Source organism: Tachysurus fulvidraco, chromosome 12, assembly GCF_022655615.1.
Source record: "Tachysurus fulvidraco isolate hzauxx_2018 chromosome 12, HZAU_PFXX_2.0, whole genome shotgun sequence".
NCBI classification, from domain to species: domain Eukaryota; kingdom Metazoa; phylum Chordata; class Actinopteri; order Siluriformes; family Bagridae; genus Tachysurus; species Tachysurus fulvidraco.
This window is the reverse complement of record NC_062529.1, coordinates 24,407,529-24,427,528: the sequence shown is the minus strand read 5'-3', so window position 1 is coordinate 24,427,528 and position 20,000 is coordinate 24,407,529. Positions and strand designations below refer to the sequence as shown.

At 42.5% G+C, this 20,000-nt stretch overlaps 1 protein-coding gene across 3 annotated transcripts in view; it reads right to left on the bottom strand.

The window, feature by feature from the left end:
- dlgap2a (discs, large (Drosophila) homolog-associated protein 2a) overlaps positions 1–20,000 on the bottom strand; it is a 322,064-nt gene that overhangs the window by 89,661 nt on the left and 212,403 nt on the right. For all 3 annotated transcript variants that reach the window (XM_047821943.1, XM_047821941.1, XM_047821942.1), the window contains one exon: positions 8,961–10,117. In XM_047821943.1, coding sequence (XP_047677899.1) covers positions 8,961–10,117 — 1,157 coding nt within the window. The remainder of the gene's footprint in view (positions 1–8,960; positions 10,118–20,000) is intronic.

The following is a 20,000-nucleotide window of genomic DNA, read 5'->3' as shown; positions in this document are numbered from 1 at the left end:
ACTCTGTTACAACACTATGTTACAACACTCTGTTACAACACTATGTTACAACATTGTTACAACACTATGTTACAACACTATGTTACAACACTGTTACAACATTGTTACAACACTCTGTTACAACACTATGTTACAACATTGTTACAACACTATGTTACAACACTATGTTACAACACTATGTTACAACATTGTTACAACACTATGTTACAACACTATGTTACAACACTGTTACAACATTGTTACAACACTCTGTTACAACACTATGTTACAACATTGTTACAACACTATGTTACAACACTATGTTACAACACTATGTTACAACATTGTTACAACACTATGTTACAACACTCTGTTACAACACTATGTTACAACACTATGTTACAACACTATGTCACAACACTATGTTACAACACTATGTTACAACACTATGTTACAACACTATGTTACAACATTGTTACAACACTATGTTACAAAATTGTTACAACACTATGTTACAACACTATGTCACAACACTATGTTACAACACTATGTTACAACACTATGTTACAACACTAAGTTACAACACTATGTTACAACACTATGTTACAACATTATGTTACAACACTATGTTACAACACTATGTTACAACACTATGTTACAACACTATGTTACAACATTATTTTACAACAATATGTTAATTTACAGACTTCTAGATTCCCACAGACCCACATTTCTAGATTCCCACAGACCCACATTTCTAGATTCCCACAGACCCACAAATTCTAGATTCCAACAGACCCACATTTCCAGATTTCTAGATTCCCACAGACCCACATTTCTAGATTCCCACAGACCCACATTTCTAGATTCCCACAGACCCACATTTCTAGATTCCCACAGACCCACAAATTCTAGATTCCAACAGACCCACAGTACTAGATTTCTAGATTCCCACAGACCCACATTTCTAGATTCCCACAGAACCACATTTCTAGATTTCTAGATTCCCACAGACCCACATTACTAGATTTCTAGATTCCCACGACCCACATTTCTAGATTCCCACAGAACCACACTTCTAGATTTCTAGATTCCCACAGACCCACATTTCTAGATTCCCACAGACCCACATTTCTAGATTTCTAGATTCCCACAGACCCACATTTCTAGATTCCCTCAGACCCACATTTCTAGATTTCTAGATTCCCACAGACCCACATTTCTAGATTTCTAGATTCCCACAGACCCACATTTCTAGATTTCTAGATTCCCACAGACCCACATTTCTAGATTTCTAGATTCCCACAGACGCACATTTCTAGATTCCCACAGACCCACATTTCTAGATTCCCACAGACCCACATTTCTAGATTTCTAGATTCCCACAGACCCACATTTCTAGATTTCTAGATTCCCACAGACCCACATTTCCAGACTAGTATTTCTACAAATTTTTAGATTTCCAGATTTCATTATTTTCAGACATCTATACGTCCAAATATCTATATTGCAATAGAGCCACATTTACAGAGTTCTTTATTTCCAGAAGTCAAAATTTCCAGCTATTCACATTTCCAGAGTTCTATATTTAGAGATCTACCAGCTCCAGTCTCTGACTCTGCGATACTAAAGAGGAGATGTGAACTCCATGTGGTCTTTTGCATCAACACAACATTTATCAGACTGTATATATAATCACACCCCCAGTGTCACCCAGATGAGGATGAGGTTCTCCTTTGAGTCTGGTTCCTCTCAAGGTTCCTTCCTTTACCATCTAAGGGAGTTTTTCCTCCCCACAGTCACCTGAGTCACCTCAGACTCGCTCATTGGGGATAAATACAAACACACTGTGAACTAAATCTATCTAATATTAATCTTTATAATAACCTTTTGTTCTACGTTTATGTTCTGTAAAGCTGCTTTGAGACAATGTCAATTATAAAAAGTGCTATACAAATAAACTTGAATTGAATTGAATGATTTCCCACATTTCTACATGTCCACAGACATTTCCAGACTTTTAGGACCCCGTCTTTACAGGGACTTACATTTTCAGAACCCTGCACTTCACACACCTTTCCAGGGACTAATGATGTCAGGGTTCTACATTTCCCAAACGTGTCCCCAGCATCCTGTCCCCCTACAATAAGTCTGTTACAATGCTGTATTTTTCTACACCACTCTATTTCTATATTATATCGATCACTCTATATTCCCAGGTTGCTTTATTCACCATATATATTTCAGCTCAGTGTATTCACAGTAGAGTTCTCCAACCCCACCCGAGTGTGTGTATGTTCTCCAACCCCACCCGAGTGTGTGTATGTTCTCCAACCCCACCCGAGTGTGTGTATGTTCTCCAACCCCACCCGAGTGTGCGTGTATGTTCTCCAACCCCACCCGAGTGTGTGTATGCTCTCCAACCCCACCCGAGTGTGTGTATGTTCTCCAACCCCACCCGAGTGTGTGTATGTTCTCCAACCCCACCCGAGTGTGTGTGTATGTTCTCCAACCCCACCCGAGTGTGTGTATGCTCTCCAACCCCACCCGAGTGTGTGTATGTTCTCCAACCCCACCCGAGTGTGTGTATGTTCTCCAACCCCACCCGAGTGTGTGTATGTTCTCCAACCCCACCCCAGTGTGTGTATGTTCTCCAACCCCACCCGAGTGTGTGTATGTTCTCCAACCCCACCCGAGTGTGTGTATGTTCTCCAACCCCACCCGAGTGTGTGTATGTTCTCCAACCCCACCCGAGTGTGTGTATGTTCTCCAACCCCACCTGAGTATGTGTATATTCTCCAACCCCACCTGAGTGTGTGTATGTTCTCCAACCCCACCTGAGTGTGTGTATTATCTCCAACCCCACCTGAGTGTGTGTATGTTCTCCAACCCCACCTGAGTGTGTGTATGTTCTCCAACACCACCCGAGTGTGTGTATGTTCTCCAACCCCACCTGAGTGTCTATATATGTCTATATATAGACATATATAGACACTCAGGTGGGGTTGAGTGTCTTTATATGTCTATATACCTATATATTAATGAAATAAATGCTTTGTTAACTAATATTTTTTACCATATTAGGGCAACATACTGTAAGGAAGTCCATAGTGTAGGTCTCTACTATCCAATTTCCAATTTTATTCCTTGCTCTAATGAATATGCAAATCAGGATGGGAATATTTCTATTTAAAAAAGGAAAAAGGGCGGAGTCTGTGCAAATAGATCCGTTACCCCAGGTATTACATTTGTCGAGATTTGTTAAGTCTGTTTCTGGTAGATATTGTAAAGTTCTAATTATTCAAATCATTTCCTATAAAATATTTTTTAGAACATACATTTTTACACGTTTAAGCACTTGCGGAATTTAAATGACTTTTGGGAAAGCCTTCGCATTTAGTGACGTGACATACGGCTAAGTTTGTTGACACATACTCAGAATTTGTTCTCCGAGTTTAACCCATTCAAAGTGCACACACAGCAGTGAACACACACACACACACACACACACACACACACACACACACACACCGTAAACACACACCCGGAGCAGTGGGCAACCATTTATGCTTCGGCGCCCGGGGAGCAGTGGGGGGGGGGGGTATGGTGCCTTGCTCAAGGGCACCTCAGTCGTGGTATTGCCGGCCCGAGACTTGAACCCACAACCATAGGGTTAGGGGTCATTAGGGTTAGACATGGTTAACTTCTGCTTATTGGAATCCAATCTGTCAGGGATTCTCTCATTTTTTTTTCACAAAAGCTCTGATCTGTCACTGTCACAGACTGAACTCAGATCAATCGGCAGTCAGTAGGAGACAGAGAAAGAGGGAACAGGAAAAAAAAAGAGGAACACGAGGTAAGAGGACAGCGTGTGTGTGTGTGTGTGTGTGTGTGTGTGTGTGTGTGTGTGTGTGTGTGTGTGTGTGTGTGTGTGTGTGTGTGTGTGTGTGTGTGTGTGTGTGTGTGCGTGCCTGCCCGCCTGCCCACCCACAGAGGAGCTTGTTCTCGAGTGTGAACAAGGTACCAGTTACCAGGGTGACTGAACCAGTACAGATCGACTTTTCCAGTCAGTTTAACACCTGCACTCACTAACTTCATCAAAACACCACATTTAGTGCCAACTGCAACACCTAAACACCCCCACCGCCCCCATACACACATACACCCACACATGAAGTTTCAGAGTTATTGTTATAACCTCTGTTCATTCATTCATTTTCTACCGCTTATCCGAACTTCTCGGGTCACGGGGAGCCTGTGCCTATCTCAGGCGTCTTTGGGCATCGAGGCAGGATACACCCTGGACGGAGTGCCAACCCATCACAGGGCACACACACACTCTCATTCACTCACACACTCACACACTACGGACAATTTTCCAGAGATGCCAATCAACCTACCATGCATGTCTTTGGACCGGGGGAGGAAACCGGAGTACCCGGAGGAAACCCCCGAGGCACGGGGAGAACATGCAAACTCCACACACACACAAGGCGGAGGCGGGAATCGAACCCCCATTCCTGGAGGTGTGAGGCGAACGTGCTAACCACTAAGCCACCGTGCCCCCCCGTTATAACTTCTAAGTTCTCCTTAATACCACAGAAATTTCCCTGGCTATGTTAGTTTTACTCCTGCACTCTGACAAACCTAAATGTATTACAATGACTTTTTCTCTAAGGAGATGTTTGTTTCATGTTCATGGAAGGAGTCTCCAGTGTCGGCGCTTTATAACAGTTAGATGTTCCGGACTGAGAAGTGTATGTTCTGTGGTTTCTCAGTAACAACATCATGGAACCAATTGGTGTAACTATAAAAGGATAAAAATTGCGTTAATGATTAAATGATAAAACATTAACTGTGAACGAAAAAAATAAATAAAAACAAGTGCACAGTGCACACACATCTACAGAATCCACATCCGGTCCAGTGACAGATCTCAAAGACTGTCGTTTTGAATAACGACACACCAACCAAATGTATCCCTCGAGCCTGATTCAGAGTCTCGCCGAACAAGAAATTAATCTAACGATTCCCAGAAATATTTGACATTTTAGAACGGTTTCTGTTTCATAAGTGTTCATGCTATCCAACCGAGGATACTAAAAGAAGACTGACTTGCGCACAAAACTGACCATCTGTGCCGAGAAGCTTGACATCCCACATGGTCTTGAGACAAACAGTAAAAGACATACCAATAAAACAAACAAGTAAAAACTTTTTAGAATCGATCCTACTTCGAGCCACATTCTCAACAAACAATTCCGTCTCTCTTTGCCTGACTGACCTTTCTGATAAAGACACCCCCAAAATAGCTTCTTTATTTCCTCCCTCCCGTCCCCGATGCACATCGCTCGGTGTGGATGTTGCAACCTTTTAGTCAGTTTGCTTCAGAGCAAAGGGACATAAATCTCCCCAAGTGTGTGCGTCACCGAGGTCCGCATTGATAACAGCTGCCAAAAACAGCAGCCGGATGGATGGCTTGCGCTATTCTTGGCGCTGTGTGTTTATCACGGCCGAAGGAGCCCATTAAGTGGCGTGAAACACAGATGCATCAGAATCATCGGCTCTCGCATGGTCCAGGTCATGACGGCACATGCTGGTAGTTAATCCTATCTGACGCGCTCGATGAACACAAACCTAAACTAATTGGCACGGTAACGATGACGGAACGAAGCAGGAGCTTAATAAAGAGTGTTAGCGATCATGTTATTATATCCCGCGGCTTCGAATGAGTAAATAAATTAGTAAAAAAAAAAATAAATTAAGAGTAATGTGGCTCTGGGTTTGTCCAGTGCAATTAGCCTGCAATTAAAACCGATTAAGTGACCGATTTATAAAACCTCCCACTTAAACTGAAGTGATGATCATTGTGTAGTTATTAACTGACACCTCTCATCCTTGACTGGACTGTCAACATTTATTTCACGAACCTGTAATTAGCAGTAGTTGGTTGATCATGACGCTTATATACATAGAAAGAGTCTGGCTACAGGGTCACATTGATTACAAAGATTTTGATGACAATTACAAATAACATGATGAGATGAGGTGGGCACGGTGGCTTGGTTAGCACGTTCGCCTCACACTTCCAGGGTTGGGGGTTCGATTCCCGCCTCCGCCTTGTGTGTGTGGAGTTTGCATGTTCTCCCTGTGCCTCGGGGGTTTCCTCCGGGTACTCAGGTTTCCTCCCCCGGTCTAAAGACATGCATGGTAGGTTGATTGGCATCTCTGGAAAATTGTCCGTAGTGTGTGAGTGTGTGAGTGAATGAGAGTGTGTGTGCCCTGTGATGGGTTGGCACTCCGTCCAGGGTGTATCCTGCCTCGATGCCCAAAGACGCCTGAGATAGGCGCAGGCTCCCCATGACCCGAGGTAGTTCAGATAAGCGGTAGAGAATGAATGAATGAATGAATGAATGATGAGATGAGACTTTCCTGAATAATTAGGTAACCGTTGCTTAGGGGTCCAACCGTAGTTTCTGCTTCTGTTTAAAAAAACCGTTCATCTCAACAACGATCCCATCCTGATCCCTCATTGTGGACAGCACGCATCGGACTCACGGTAGCGAATCATCGAGCCCTTACGCCAAAGCGCAATTAACAGTTACCCTCAAGTGGCCCAATCCATCCTACCGATGGATCCCACTTTAGATTGATTGAGCATATCTAATCCCTTACTACTACCCAAGCAGGACACTAAATAAATGCAGCTCATGAGCAGTGGAGCTTTTGTACGAGTCAGCAGGAGTGAGCAATTTTACAACATTAATCTTGGTTCTTTCTGTTTTCCCTGATGTGTTACTCTGATACCGCCAATGATAGCCCCAGTGAGTGGTCATCTTTTCTGAATGCCACCCAAGCCTCGGAACTATTTATGATCGGACAGAGAAGACCACAGAGTGCCAACGTGGCTAGTCCATAATAAAATCAATGCCTTTCAAGATGGAGGATTTTGTCATCCATATTGATGGTGTCATTGTTAAGCCTTTGCTAGTGGTTTGTAATCTTGGTGTATTGCTTGACCCCATTATGTACCTTTAAGCTGCACATAAATTCTCTCTCTAAAATTTTGATTTCTCACCACTGCAGCTTTTCACACTTTAATCACACTCTTGTTATAACCACACTAGATCCCCAGTTCTGTCTAGTATCAACTAATTACTAACTAACTAATTGATGCTGATTGGATTACTTGGTGGATACAATAGGACCTCTTCATATTCACTGTAAATATATTTTTTTAAATAGGACTATAATTTACACTATAATCTTTTTTTTTCTACTTAACCCCTATTTGAGACCAGACTGGTTAGGAGTTAAAAAATTAAACCTAAATAAACCGCTGGTGGAAGTGCTTTTTTAAAATCTTGTAACCATTAGATTAAAGGTGGGGTCTCCGATGTTTTAAAGCCAATGTTGACTTTAAAATCACCAAAACAAACACGCCCCTAACGCAAATGGGTCCCACCCCTGTATCGATAGCTCCGCCCACACATACATATGTAACCCAGGTGACTACTGGAAAGAAATGTGTCTTTATCATAGCTGAAGGGAAGAACAATACGATTGTAGATAAACAAACAAGCAAAAATGCCACACAAGCATAATGATGTAAAGGACAAAGGCATATATTAGTTCTGTGTAACAAAGCAAAACCAACGTTACTCACCTATCAAGAAGGAAAAAAGCACCTCGGCGTCTTAAGTAAAGTCGGCCACATATTCACAGGTCGGAGTTTCCCGAGTCAATAACTCCTGAGCTAAACGCTGTTACTACACAAAACGCGGTTGTAGTTGCCTCTCTACATTACTACGATAGAAAAGAGGTGTTATTTGTGTAGTAACAGCGTTTAGCTCAGGAGTTATTGACTCGGGAAACTCCAACCTGTGAATATGTGGCCGACTTCCTGCTCCTTCAGTTCTCTCCAGCGCTGGAAAGCTGATCCTATATTAACACGTCCTACTTCTTGTCCTTATCGTAAGTCTTTCTTCTCTTTCTTTCTTTGTTTTTATCCTCCATGTCAATGTTAAAACCGCTTTCTGCTAATGTCACACATGCGCACTGAACACTCTCTTCGCCCATATCAACAAGACACGCCCCTTTCTGCTCATTGGCTACACGTTTGTTTTGTTTCTTGTTTATTTTTCGGCCCGACTCAGTTTTCCGAAGCATTTCTTAAAAATCGGAGACCCCACCATTAAATGGCAAAACGTGGTGGTTAAGTATAAAATTTGTAATTTGTAAAAAAAAATTTGTAATCACTTTTGCTCAGTAGCTTTCCAGGATCTTTCCTTCATTTCATACAACTCTTCTGCCAGTACAGATCCTCGAGTCAGAAGGGAAACTCTTTCCCTGGTGGAACTTTCACTATCTAACAAATTAAAGTTGTCTCATGTATTTTGTCTTTAATGCCACTATTAAAACTATTTATTAATTAAAACAGTTGCTGCTAAAAAAAAAAAATAAGCTCACAGTTCTACAGATATATGAACAACCCCGTTAGGGTGTCAGAAAATTACAGACAGCTATTTCTGCGTTCATAATTTGCTTCTCTCAAGCACAAAAATAAAGGGGATCCTAAATAATGAAAGGTAGGAACAGTGATTTATTACTATTATGTGTTTGTGTACCATGCAATCAATGCTAATCAATATAGCCCACTGTTAGCAATATTTGTAAATCCCAGCAAAGCTCCTAAGGGCATCGAATTCTACCTCTATTGCTAATAAATCTGTCCCCAAATATGGCATTAAATTACCACCATTCTTCACACTCCATCATCAGAAACACAAACACAATCAGAAAGCACTTCAACGACAGCAGGACTGTTAAATTGCTACATTATAGGTTTAGATATAATTTTGTTCTCCAAAAATAATTGTCAGTGCACTGCTACGGTCCTGTGCCAAAATGTAGACTGCAGGTTTAGAGCTCATATATTATAAAAATGATCAACTGTTATAAAATCTTAAAGCCTTACTGACCTGAAGATAATGACAAGGCCTCATGGGGGTCTTGAGGTCTTGAGGCATCATAGGCTTCTCGAGATTGAGCGAGGACTTGCGGTAGGCCTCTTTGGCCTGGCTAACAGTCAACGTGGACCAAGAGCTCCGCTTCATATACTTTCCCTCAGGAGCCAAGGCCATGCCCTCACAAGCTGAGCACTTCACGTCATTGTTGCTCTTTGAGGTCTTAAGTGAAAGATCTCCAAAATGGCCTGGGACTGATTCCGGGTAGCAGTGACTTATGTGATCCACATGGTGCCGACTCATGACACTGGGAGTCCGGTAGGTGCTGTCACTGTCTAGGTTATCATCAGAGCTCCACCACCCGGCAATCCCTGAGCGGTGCTTAGAGTCAGCTTTGCGCTCTTTACTCTTGCTCCTCTTGCTGTGTTTGTGGTGGCCGTGGTGGTGACCATGATGGTGGTGGCCACTTTCTGAGCGTGAGTCTCCTTTGGTGCCGTTCATCTTTGAGGAGCCTTCCAGCGAGTGGGACTTGGTAAAGAGCTTCTGCACAGAGTGCACCAGGTGGCGGATCCGACCTGGACTCTCGTTCCGCTGCTCGCTGTTGGTGGTAGCTGTGGATGTGCGCTGGTATTGCAGTGTGTGGAAGCCATCTCTGTGGATGGGCAGCTGCTTCTCAAATTGGTCCAGGAGGTTAGCTGGTATCCGGTTCATTTTGCCAGAACCGGAACCACTACCTGCACCACCTCCTACTACTCCACCCCCTCCGATAACACCACCACCACCTCCGCTGCCATGCCCAGTGTTGCCATCCTCCCGCGAACTCTCATGGTGTGAACTGTAATGCATCCTGGGAAATGTGCTGCTGGAAACGTGGTCAGAGGCCATGGAGACGGGCATCACCATGCACTCCGAATGGATAGAGCTCCGTGGCGAGCAACGGTGGTGGTCCATGGGGCAACTCTCCGTGGGGCTAAGAAGGTAAGACGAGCGGGAATCGGGAACACCATGCTGCAGGTGGTCAAGGGAGTGGTCGTAGTCTGTCAGGCCAAAGGTGTGTCCAGTTGTGATGTTTAGCTGGGGACGACCGCCTGAGAGACCTTTCATATTCCTGGGAGGGGAGGGGTAGCTGTCTTCATCGAAGTACTGGATGGGGGACCATGAATATGGCTGGTCTGCAAATGACAAGAAGAGACAAAGACACTATGGGTCAAAATAGTCCTGTACCTTTTATTATTCAGCTGTCAACTATACTTCAGCTTGATTCCTTTTGCTGTGCTTTGACTTTCTAATAATCACTCTTGGCTCAGCCACAGCTTAGGATTTATCAGGGCACAATGGTGCTCTCAGTCTTGCCACTCAAATTGAAGCACAAGGCATGAATTTCCATGGAAACTCATTTATGAACCATCACTTGATTGCATAAAAATATTGCTAAAATATCCAAAAAACTTGTAAAATTCCAATAAAAAAACAACAACAATAATGACAAGAACAAGCACTGAGCCCTCCACAAGCACTTCCCTGCAAGTCAGATAGAGAACATGGTTAGCATTTCCATTTATCCAATGCAAAGTAAAATAATAGCCTATCATTTTAGCACCACAAAGCCATCCATCAAAGCCAGCTTTGGTTGGAGAGTACTTTGAGGAGCGTCAGTAGTTGTCCTTGGGAAGCAACACCCTGAGATTAAAATCACATTTGCTGGAATCTTTCATTAAGGTCAGACACAAGGACTCTAAGTTTGATCACTCTGATCACTTTTATTCTGTTACACTGCCATGCCACACTTTTTTATGCCTGTCTGATTAGTTCTACGTGGGGACGTGGGGGTAAAGTAATTATTACCAGAGCTTCTCTGTGATTTTAGTCCCGTCCGAATGCGCCATCTTGGTAATCATTTCGGACAATGTCAGTAAAGATTATGGCGACTTTCACCTTCTGTAAAAAGGTCCGGAAAAATTACCTCAGGTAATACTGATCCCGTCCGAAAAGACCCGCTGTAAATATGTACGGTAAAATTCCGTCATTTCCTGTATAAAAGTAGTTTTTGGCGCGTTTTGCAAGCATGGAGGCGCTTGAAACAGGAAATGACGTCATACGCACATGATGACAAGGAGGTTACTGTTGTGCGTAAAGCGAGTTACCCCTCCCACTTCTGATAGTTTTACTGAGATGTCTTGTCCCGTGCGAATTGGCCAAATAATATTACAGACGTCCTGCGGTAAAATCGCATCACTCCACGTCCCCACGTTAAACTAATCCCGTCCGAATAGTGCTAATGTCAGTAAAGATTACGGCGACTTTTACCTTCTGTAAAAAGGTCCGGAAAAATGACCTCAGGTAATACTGATCCCGTCCAAAAAGACCCGCTGTAAATATGTATGGTAAAATTCTGTCATTTTCTGTTTAAAAGTTTTTTCTCATTTTCTCATTTTCAAGCATGGCGGCGCCAAGTTGTCTGTTTGCACACGTGATAACAGGAAGCAACGTCATACGCACATGACGACAAGGAGGTTACTGTGGTGCGTAAAGCGAGTTACCCCTCCCACTTCTGCTAGTTTTACTGAGATGTCTTGTCCCGTGCGAATTGGCCAATTAATATTACAGACGTCCTGAGGTAAAATCGCATCACTCCACGTCCCCACGTAAAACTAATCCCGTCCGAATAGTGCTTTAGTGGCCCGGGGTTGAATTGGAGATTTACAATCGGAGAAATAGATTTTATAGTAAATTGGGTAAATTGTAAAAAAAAACACAATTTAAATAAAACAAACAAACAAACAAACAAAAAAAAAACAGTAATGGTGCTAATTTGAGCTACATTTCAGAAACAGAAGTAATCATTTAGGGCCTTTTTACACCTGGTCACTTCGTGTGTTTTCTTTGATCCGATAGCTATCTGATTTGTTAAAACTGTTCCATTTACAGTACATTAAGCCACATAAACGCGTCTCGGCGAATTGGATATCGATCCGATCTTTTTACTCCCACACAAACTGCAAATATATTTTACCTCATTTCCGGGGTAATTGAAATGGAACACGCTTTGGTGTATGCGGTTTTCAGAAAGCAATCAAAACGAAGACGACAAAACTTATGATGGTTATGCTACAAAAATTACATTTATCTGTTTCTGGCACGATGCACGACTCGTGAGTCACTCACGAATGACGTACTTCCGTCTGGGAGGAGTATAGCGCTGACGTATGTGGCTTGAACAACCACATTCATTTACACCTGTCCAGTTTCATCTGAAACACGTCCCAGACCACCTCCTGAAGGGGTTTGAACTATTGGATTTATATCCGTCTCGAAAAAGTTTCGGAGGGCATTTAGACCTGGTCTTTTTACCATCAGGATAGCTATCGAAGTGGTCCCCAACCTTTTTTGTGCCGCGGACCGGTCAATGTTTGATAATTTTACCACGGCCCGCTGGGGGTGGGGGGTGGCGGCTATACAATTAAATTAAAATTAATAATTTTAATGTAATTGTATTTAAACATGCCTTTTTAACTCACTACAACGCTAAATCAATGAGAACCCTGAGCTTGTTTCTTTACAACGAGACGGTTCCATCTGGGGTAATAGGAGACAATGACACCCGAAGTGTGTTGCTTATGTCCAGTTTATTCCGTTGTTTTGTTTCGGTTGCCATCACTGCAGAAAACCCCGCTTCACACAGATAGCATGTCGGAAATGGCGATAGGGATTTAAGTGCTGTGGTGACAATCTCAGGGTATTCCGCCATGACTTTAATCCAGAACACCGGCAGAGTTTCTAACTTTCTAACGACGTCTGTTTCGTCTCATTTTTGCTAATTTGTGGGTTAAATTTGAGCAAACACAATATACACGTACACCAAGCACTGTTAAACATGACAAAGTACCGGTGAACAGAGAGAAGAGCGATACACACCTTCTCTCTCCACCAAAGCTACAACACCACTGCCGCTTGCAGCCGCTCAGCTCCAGACGTCACCTAAACCCGGCCCGATATTATGATATTTTGCGCATGTGCGGTATTGGTGCGGCTTTAGGTGACGTCTCTCAGCTCCCGGTTAACCTCTCGTCCATGGAAAGTCGCACAAACCCGAGAGAAATACACCACAGTAAATAAAATGGAAAGAATTTAATGTTCCTTCGGCGGCCCGGTACCATTTGGTCCACGGACCGGTACCGGTCCGCGGCCCGGGTGTTGGGGACCACTGAGCTATCGGATCATAGAAAGCGCATTAAGTGACCAGGGGTAAAAAGCCCCCTAGGCTCAGTGAAGTTTACCGAGATGCTTAGAATTGTAAGTAGATTTATTTTCACCCATACTTAGCCACATTTGTGTCCATTAATTAATTTTAAATTTGAATCTTTCATTAACTGCCTTCATGCTCTGTCACTTCCTGAACATCTCGTCTCAGTGGAGGTGTTTGTTAAGACACTGTGCCAAAGAAAGTCCTTTAAGAAGAGTCAGAAGACAATTACCATACTTATTGGAGCATGGCATCTTGAGTCTCAAGCAAATCTCCAAATGTCTGACCTTCATAAGTCAATGTAAAAAAAAACAAAAAAAATACCAGAATGCCCAAAATCTTTAAAAGACAGGGGTCACGCCCGCTGTTAGCTATTTAAAGTTGTTTTTAACATCTCTATATTTATCTGTATCTGTAAACACTGCATGGCTCTCTGGTGAGTGTCAAGGACTGTATCGTCAGGTCCATGAGCAACCATGTCATGGAAAACCTGAAACTCGGACCACAATGTCTACTTCAAGACTAACAGTCAAAGCCATAAAGATATATTTGGACATTTGTTGCTCCCACTCTTCAAACACAGAATACGATAAAGGACATTTTGTCCTTTTATCGTATTAGCATTTAAATGGCAACACATCCGGCGCAAACGAGTCTGACAGATACAAACTCCCGTCCTTGTTTGGCTCTGGTAACAGGACTTAAAAAACAAAGTTAATGGATAATCAAGGCAGAAACTGCTTTCAAAGCAAAATAACATAACCTTCAGTGTTGGCACAGCCTCAGTTCGAGAGATGAATAAAATATAACAAGATTTCTGCAAATCTGTTGTTCGGCATTGATAAGATGCGGCAAAACGGAGCAGCGGGAAATCACAAAAGAGACAGTGCTCGAGTAACAATAGCAGATTTAAATCGTGCTGACACGTAAGATGCTTTCTTATCTGCACATACCCTGTTATCCACCACATCTACCACAACTGATTACTTCTTGCAAGTGGTTGGGGCCAAATTAATTACAGTTAATTGTGATGCTTATTTCGTAGGGCTTTCGATAAATGGCTGTCGTTGCATTTTACATTATTTGGCAAGCAAACTTATCCAGGGTGACTTACATTTGTCTAATTTTACACATCCATGCATTTGGGGGTCTTCCTTTAAGTGCCCCATATTGGCAGCTTATTAGTGGTCTTGGGATTTGAACACATGAACTTCCAGTCTGTAATCTAAAGCCATAAACACTGAGCTACCACTTCCCATTCAAACTGAAAAAAGTATTCTATTATAGCTTAGTAAGTACTTTATCCTGGTCAGAATCATGGTGGACGTAGAATATATCCTGAAGACACAGGGGCAAGACGCAGGGCAAGACTGGCTAGGACACCAGTCCATTTCAGTAAACACCTGACAAGCATACCAATATGTATTTGTTGAACATCCCATTAAAGTGTTAGTCTTCCACCTGCTGCTATAACAGCTTCTATTCTTTCTACCCTTGGCTTTCCACAAGAGGTTGAAGCATGGCTGTGAGGATTTGTGGTCATTCAGCTACAAGAGGTAGCTACAGTCAAGGGCACCTCAGTCGTGGTATTGACGGCCCGAGACTCGAACCCACAACCTTAGGGTTAGGAGTCAAACTCTATAACCATTAGGCCACAACTTCCCCGGGGTGCAGTCAGCGTTTGCAAGTTCATCCCAAAGGTTTTCAGTAGGGTAGAGTTATGGAAATTTTAATGCAGGGTGCAAAGACATTCTATACAACTGTGTACAAAAAAGCACATACTTTTGTCCATGTACTGTATTAATTATAAAATATATTTTACAAAATATAAGAAATTTTTACGAGCACCATTCAAGACACTCAATGTCAAATAATTAAATAAAATATAATAATAAAAAAAAAGAAAGTATACCATTTTAAAGTTTGGTCAATTTCTGAATCAGAATCAGTTTATTGGCCAAGTGTGTTGATGTTGACACACACAAGGAATTTGGTTCCAGCTGTTTGTGACTCTCAAAAGTACAGATATAAATAACACTATACTATACAAGACAATACAAGAAAACAATACAGACGATGAGATACGTTAACGATATTTGAGCTACAAAGTTTAAACCCTGCTCTTTCAAATCTGATCGGTCCATTGTACAGATTTAACTGGCTGATGTGTCTATGTCGAAATACTTTTTTAAACTCATAGTCATCTTTGAGACCTTCCCAACATGGGGGTTAGATCGCGGCCTAATGGTTAGAGTTTGACTCATAACCCTGAGGTTGTGGGTTCGAGTCTCGGGCTGGCCACGACTGAGGTGCCCTTGAGCAAGGCAACGACCCCCCCCCCCAAACTGCTCCCTGGGCGCTGCGGTATAAACGGCTTCCCACTGCTCCGAGTGTGTGTTCACTGCTGAGTATGGGTCACCATACTTAGCTGTATGTCACGTCACTATCAAGTAGGTATTTCCAGTTTTCTATCTTTGTCAGAGATCTGAAAATCTGATATGCAAGCATTCATTGAACGTTGCATTAAACAAAACAATAGAGCCAAGTTTATGGTTGTGTAGGGAAAGAAAGTTAGAGAGTCTGGGAGCAGTGAAGCTAAAAGGTGTAGTCAGTAGGTCAAGACTGGTCAGTAGGCCAGCTAAGGAGGATCACAGGAAGTGCACAGGGATGATGTGGTGAAGGGTCAAGCTGTGAAGCTGTGAAGAGTGGATATGCTAGGCAGAAAAGATAGCAATGCAGTAATGAATCCAAGATGGTTAGAAACCATGGATAAGCTTTTGTGTTGAGAAAGAAATCCACAGAGATTTGGAAGAAAGCATTCACACACCTTTATACCTAGGGGCATGCAGTGTTTCTGAGAAGAGAAAAGAGAGCAAAGAAACCTTTAGGGTTCTAGCATGTATGCTTTGTTTTAATCGGTTACTGATGTTTGAATGGTGACCACTAACAAACTCATTGAATCCTGATATCCATTTCTCTAAAAGGTAATGAAGATTTAAAGTTCATTCATTCATTCATTCATTTTCTACAGCTTATCCGAACTTCTCGGGTCACGGGGAGCCTGTGCCTATACAGTATCAGGCGTCATCGGGCATCAGGGCAGGATACACCCTGGACGGAGTTCCAACCCATCACAGGGCACACACACACTCATTCACTCACACTCTCACACACTACGGACAATTTTCCAGAGATGCCAATCAACCTACCATGCATGTCTTTGGACCGGGGGAGGAAACCGGAGTACCCGGAGGAAACCCCCGAGGCACGGGGAGAACATGCAAACTCCACACACACAAGGCGGAGGCGGGAATCGACCCCCCAACCCATGAGGTGTGAGGCAAACATGCTAACCACTAAGCCAACGTGCCCCAATATTAAAGTTGTTTAGCATTAATATTTCAATTTCCGGATCTCATTTTATAAGCTGGATACTGAGCAAGAAAGCGAATGTCCTGAAAATCCTCTAGAAAAACTGTGAAATCTCAGGTCTCAGCAAACAAGCTTCCCCGATGGTTAAATCAGAAGCATTCAAAGGGAATATTATCCTGTAACAAAGCCTTTAGGTCAGAGCAATCCAGAATCATAAATGTGCTTAACATGAGCATCAATATCTATAGATTTCTCATCAGTGTCACAATAAAAGATCATAAAAACATCTTCAAACCATCACCAAACGATATGTGGCGCTTTTTCCGAAATCACGTCATGAACAAATAGATGGATAAGAAAGCCTGATCATCTATTTTTGCAGAGGTTAAATGGTGGCTTGTAGAAAAGCGGCACTTTTATTATTTTTTAAAATCAAAACCGGAGGAAATCGTGTCCTTAACCCTCAGACAAGCAGCAATGACCAGCAGACTGTCTGATTTAAGTCCAAATCAGTAGATAAAGTGGACGTAGCCATCAGTGCTTTAGTGGTAATGGATTTTCTAATAGTCCTGTTTTTTTTTTTTTTGGATAGAAAGAAATGAAAGAGAGAAGTTATAGTTAGCCGGTGAGGTGATCTCTCCTCCATTGTGGAGTGTTAAGTTGGCCAGGAAGTATCAGTAAAATTCCTGCAAGGACAAGGAGCATGACAAATATGAGCTGAAAGCCTTTTTAAAGAAAAAAAAAAAAGCTGATGAGTCGTAGGCTTTAAATGTGTGGCGCAGAGTCAGCGAGAAGAGTGTATCACGAAGGAGAGGGTATATCTTTTATAGTGGAGAGCTGTTTTTCACATCAGTATGACCTTTAAGATGTAAGCTCGTATGAGAGGATGACTAGAGCTGTAAAAGAAATGGCCAGAATCAGGGCCAAAGCGCTGAGTCGTACAGGGTACTTCAACCTTCAACAAATAATGCAAACAGTACTAGCATGAAAAGAATGATAATCAGACTGTGAGGTATCATGTCACTTTAACCAGCTGTTTTTTAGATAGTTTGCAGTATGGATGGACCGATCCGATATTTTGGATCCGTATCGACGCCGATCCAATCATTTTGAGTAGATCGTGTATCGGTGGTGCGTGACCGATCCTAATCCGATACCCTTGGTCATAGGCGTCGGAACCATCATATATGGGTGGGACAGGACCCACACACTTTTTAAGACTAATCATATTGGACCCACCCACTTTTACCGTCTCTATTCAGCGCATAATAAATTCCCTAATAAATTATTCCCTAATAAATTATACTCCATTTTGCATTTTACCTACAACATTGACCACGCTCCTGCTTCCTGAAATCCATGGCCGTTGGAACCATTATATGTGGGTGGGACAGGACACGCCCACTTTTTATTTGCCACAAACAAATAAATCTTAATAACTAAGCGAGTTGTATACATTTTTTAGTTTTAAAGGTAGAAAAGAACATAGATATCGGATCGGTATCGGAATCGGATCGGAAGAGAAAAAGTGGTATCGGTACATCCCTAAGTTCTTTCTGGTAATATTTACTTAGACGGACCTTGAACTGCATTTTAGACCACATGTTGTAAAAGTGACTTTGGCACTCCGGGCATGGAACACGAGCAGGTAATAAGTCAATACTTAGATATATGTCCATAGCTCTCGACTGCTGGACTTGCCTCTAGTGTTGGGGTTGAGGATGTTTCTTGTTTTACTAGTCACGTCAAGTTCTTAATTACTCACTAAGTGGCAAGGGATGTTCGAGGTCACACAAAAAATGATTTTGTAAACCCGACTATGAGGTAAGGCAAATGGGTAGCACAGAGGCAATGCACTACAAATTTACCACCTCAGCCTCTTATATGGAGGCAGGCACTTCCTTGTTGCCCTGGAAAATATTTACATTTCATTTACAGCATTTGGCAGACACCCTTATCCAGAGCAACTTACATTATCTAATTTTTTTTTATACAACTGAGCAATTAAGGGCCTTGCTCAGGGGGCCAAAGGTGGCAAGCTTGGCAGACCGGGGATTGAACTCACAACCTTCTGACTGGTAGCCCAACACCTTAATCACTAGGCTACCACACGCCCAACTATGGTTTCTAAAATCCTGGACTCATAAGCATCTCAATTCTCTCTGGTTTGAAATGGGTCCAACATCTGCAGAGTGTAGATAATTAATAATTACCAGCAAGACAGCTTCGAAAACAATCTATGTTGCACTACATAATCGAACCAGTTGTGTGAGCTCAAATCAGAGTCCCTGAGGCCATTTTGCCTATGATGTGCACTGGGACTTCGAGTTGTTGCATCAGCAGCTATGGAGAAGAGCACTGCAGTGCTGCTAGCTGGATATCCGATAGCCTTTAGCAATCTGTGCTAAACGCTAAGAGTCAAGAGATGATGTAATACAGAATACACACCTGTGCAGTTTAGTGTCTGATATCTGTGGAAATGAATTCATGCCTTTAAACAGAGAATGGTTCAAAAAAATACTGATGCCGATGCGCTTGTACTGTATGTGTACTGTATGTGTATCTCAGAATGGTGAAATGGTTTATTGGATAAATATTACATGGCTTTATTTTAAATGATAATCTTGTTTACTTATACATTCATTCATTCATTCATTCTTATCCGAACTTCTCGGGTCACGGGGAGCCTGTGCCTATCTCAGGCGTCATCGGGCATCGAGGCAGGATACACCCCGGACGCAGTGCCAACCCATCGCAGGGCACACACTCTCATTCACTCACACACTTACACACATGTCTTTGGATCGGGGAGGAAACCAGAGTACCCGGAGGAAACCCCCGAGGCACGGGGAGAACATGCAAACTCCACACACACGAGGCGGAGGCGAGAATCGAACCCCAAATGCTGGAGGTGTGATGCAAACATGCTAACCACTAAGCCACTGTGCCCCCCCAATGTACTTTATTTGTTTTGCTAATTACTCTAATTACATGATCAGAGTATCTGTCAATCAAAATCAAATATTCCACACTGTACATTTACTATACAGGACTTTTAAATTCTGTTTAAAAATGAAAGATAAAGCCATGGAGGAGGATTAGGGAACACCAGTGCTGAAGGAAGGAGAGAGAACTAAAACCTATAAACAAGTTCAAAGATTCAGCTTCCGGTTCCATCATCATGAAGTCAACGGATTTTTGGTTAATTGCCAAGTCCTGAATTCATCTCAGCTCCTAACCTAGCTTAAAAATATCTAGCTATGAATTTTAGCTTCAGAGCAATTCATGACCAATCACAGAGCAGCTCTGAACTTTTATCGTAGAGAGGAGGCGGGGCTTAACCCGTTACTAGGTGACACATTCTTCTGACCTTGATTGGTTGTCGAATAAAAATAAATAGGGACGCTTAAAATCTGGTCTATTATAAACCTTCACTTTGT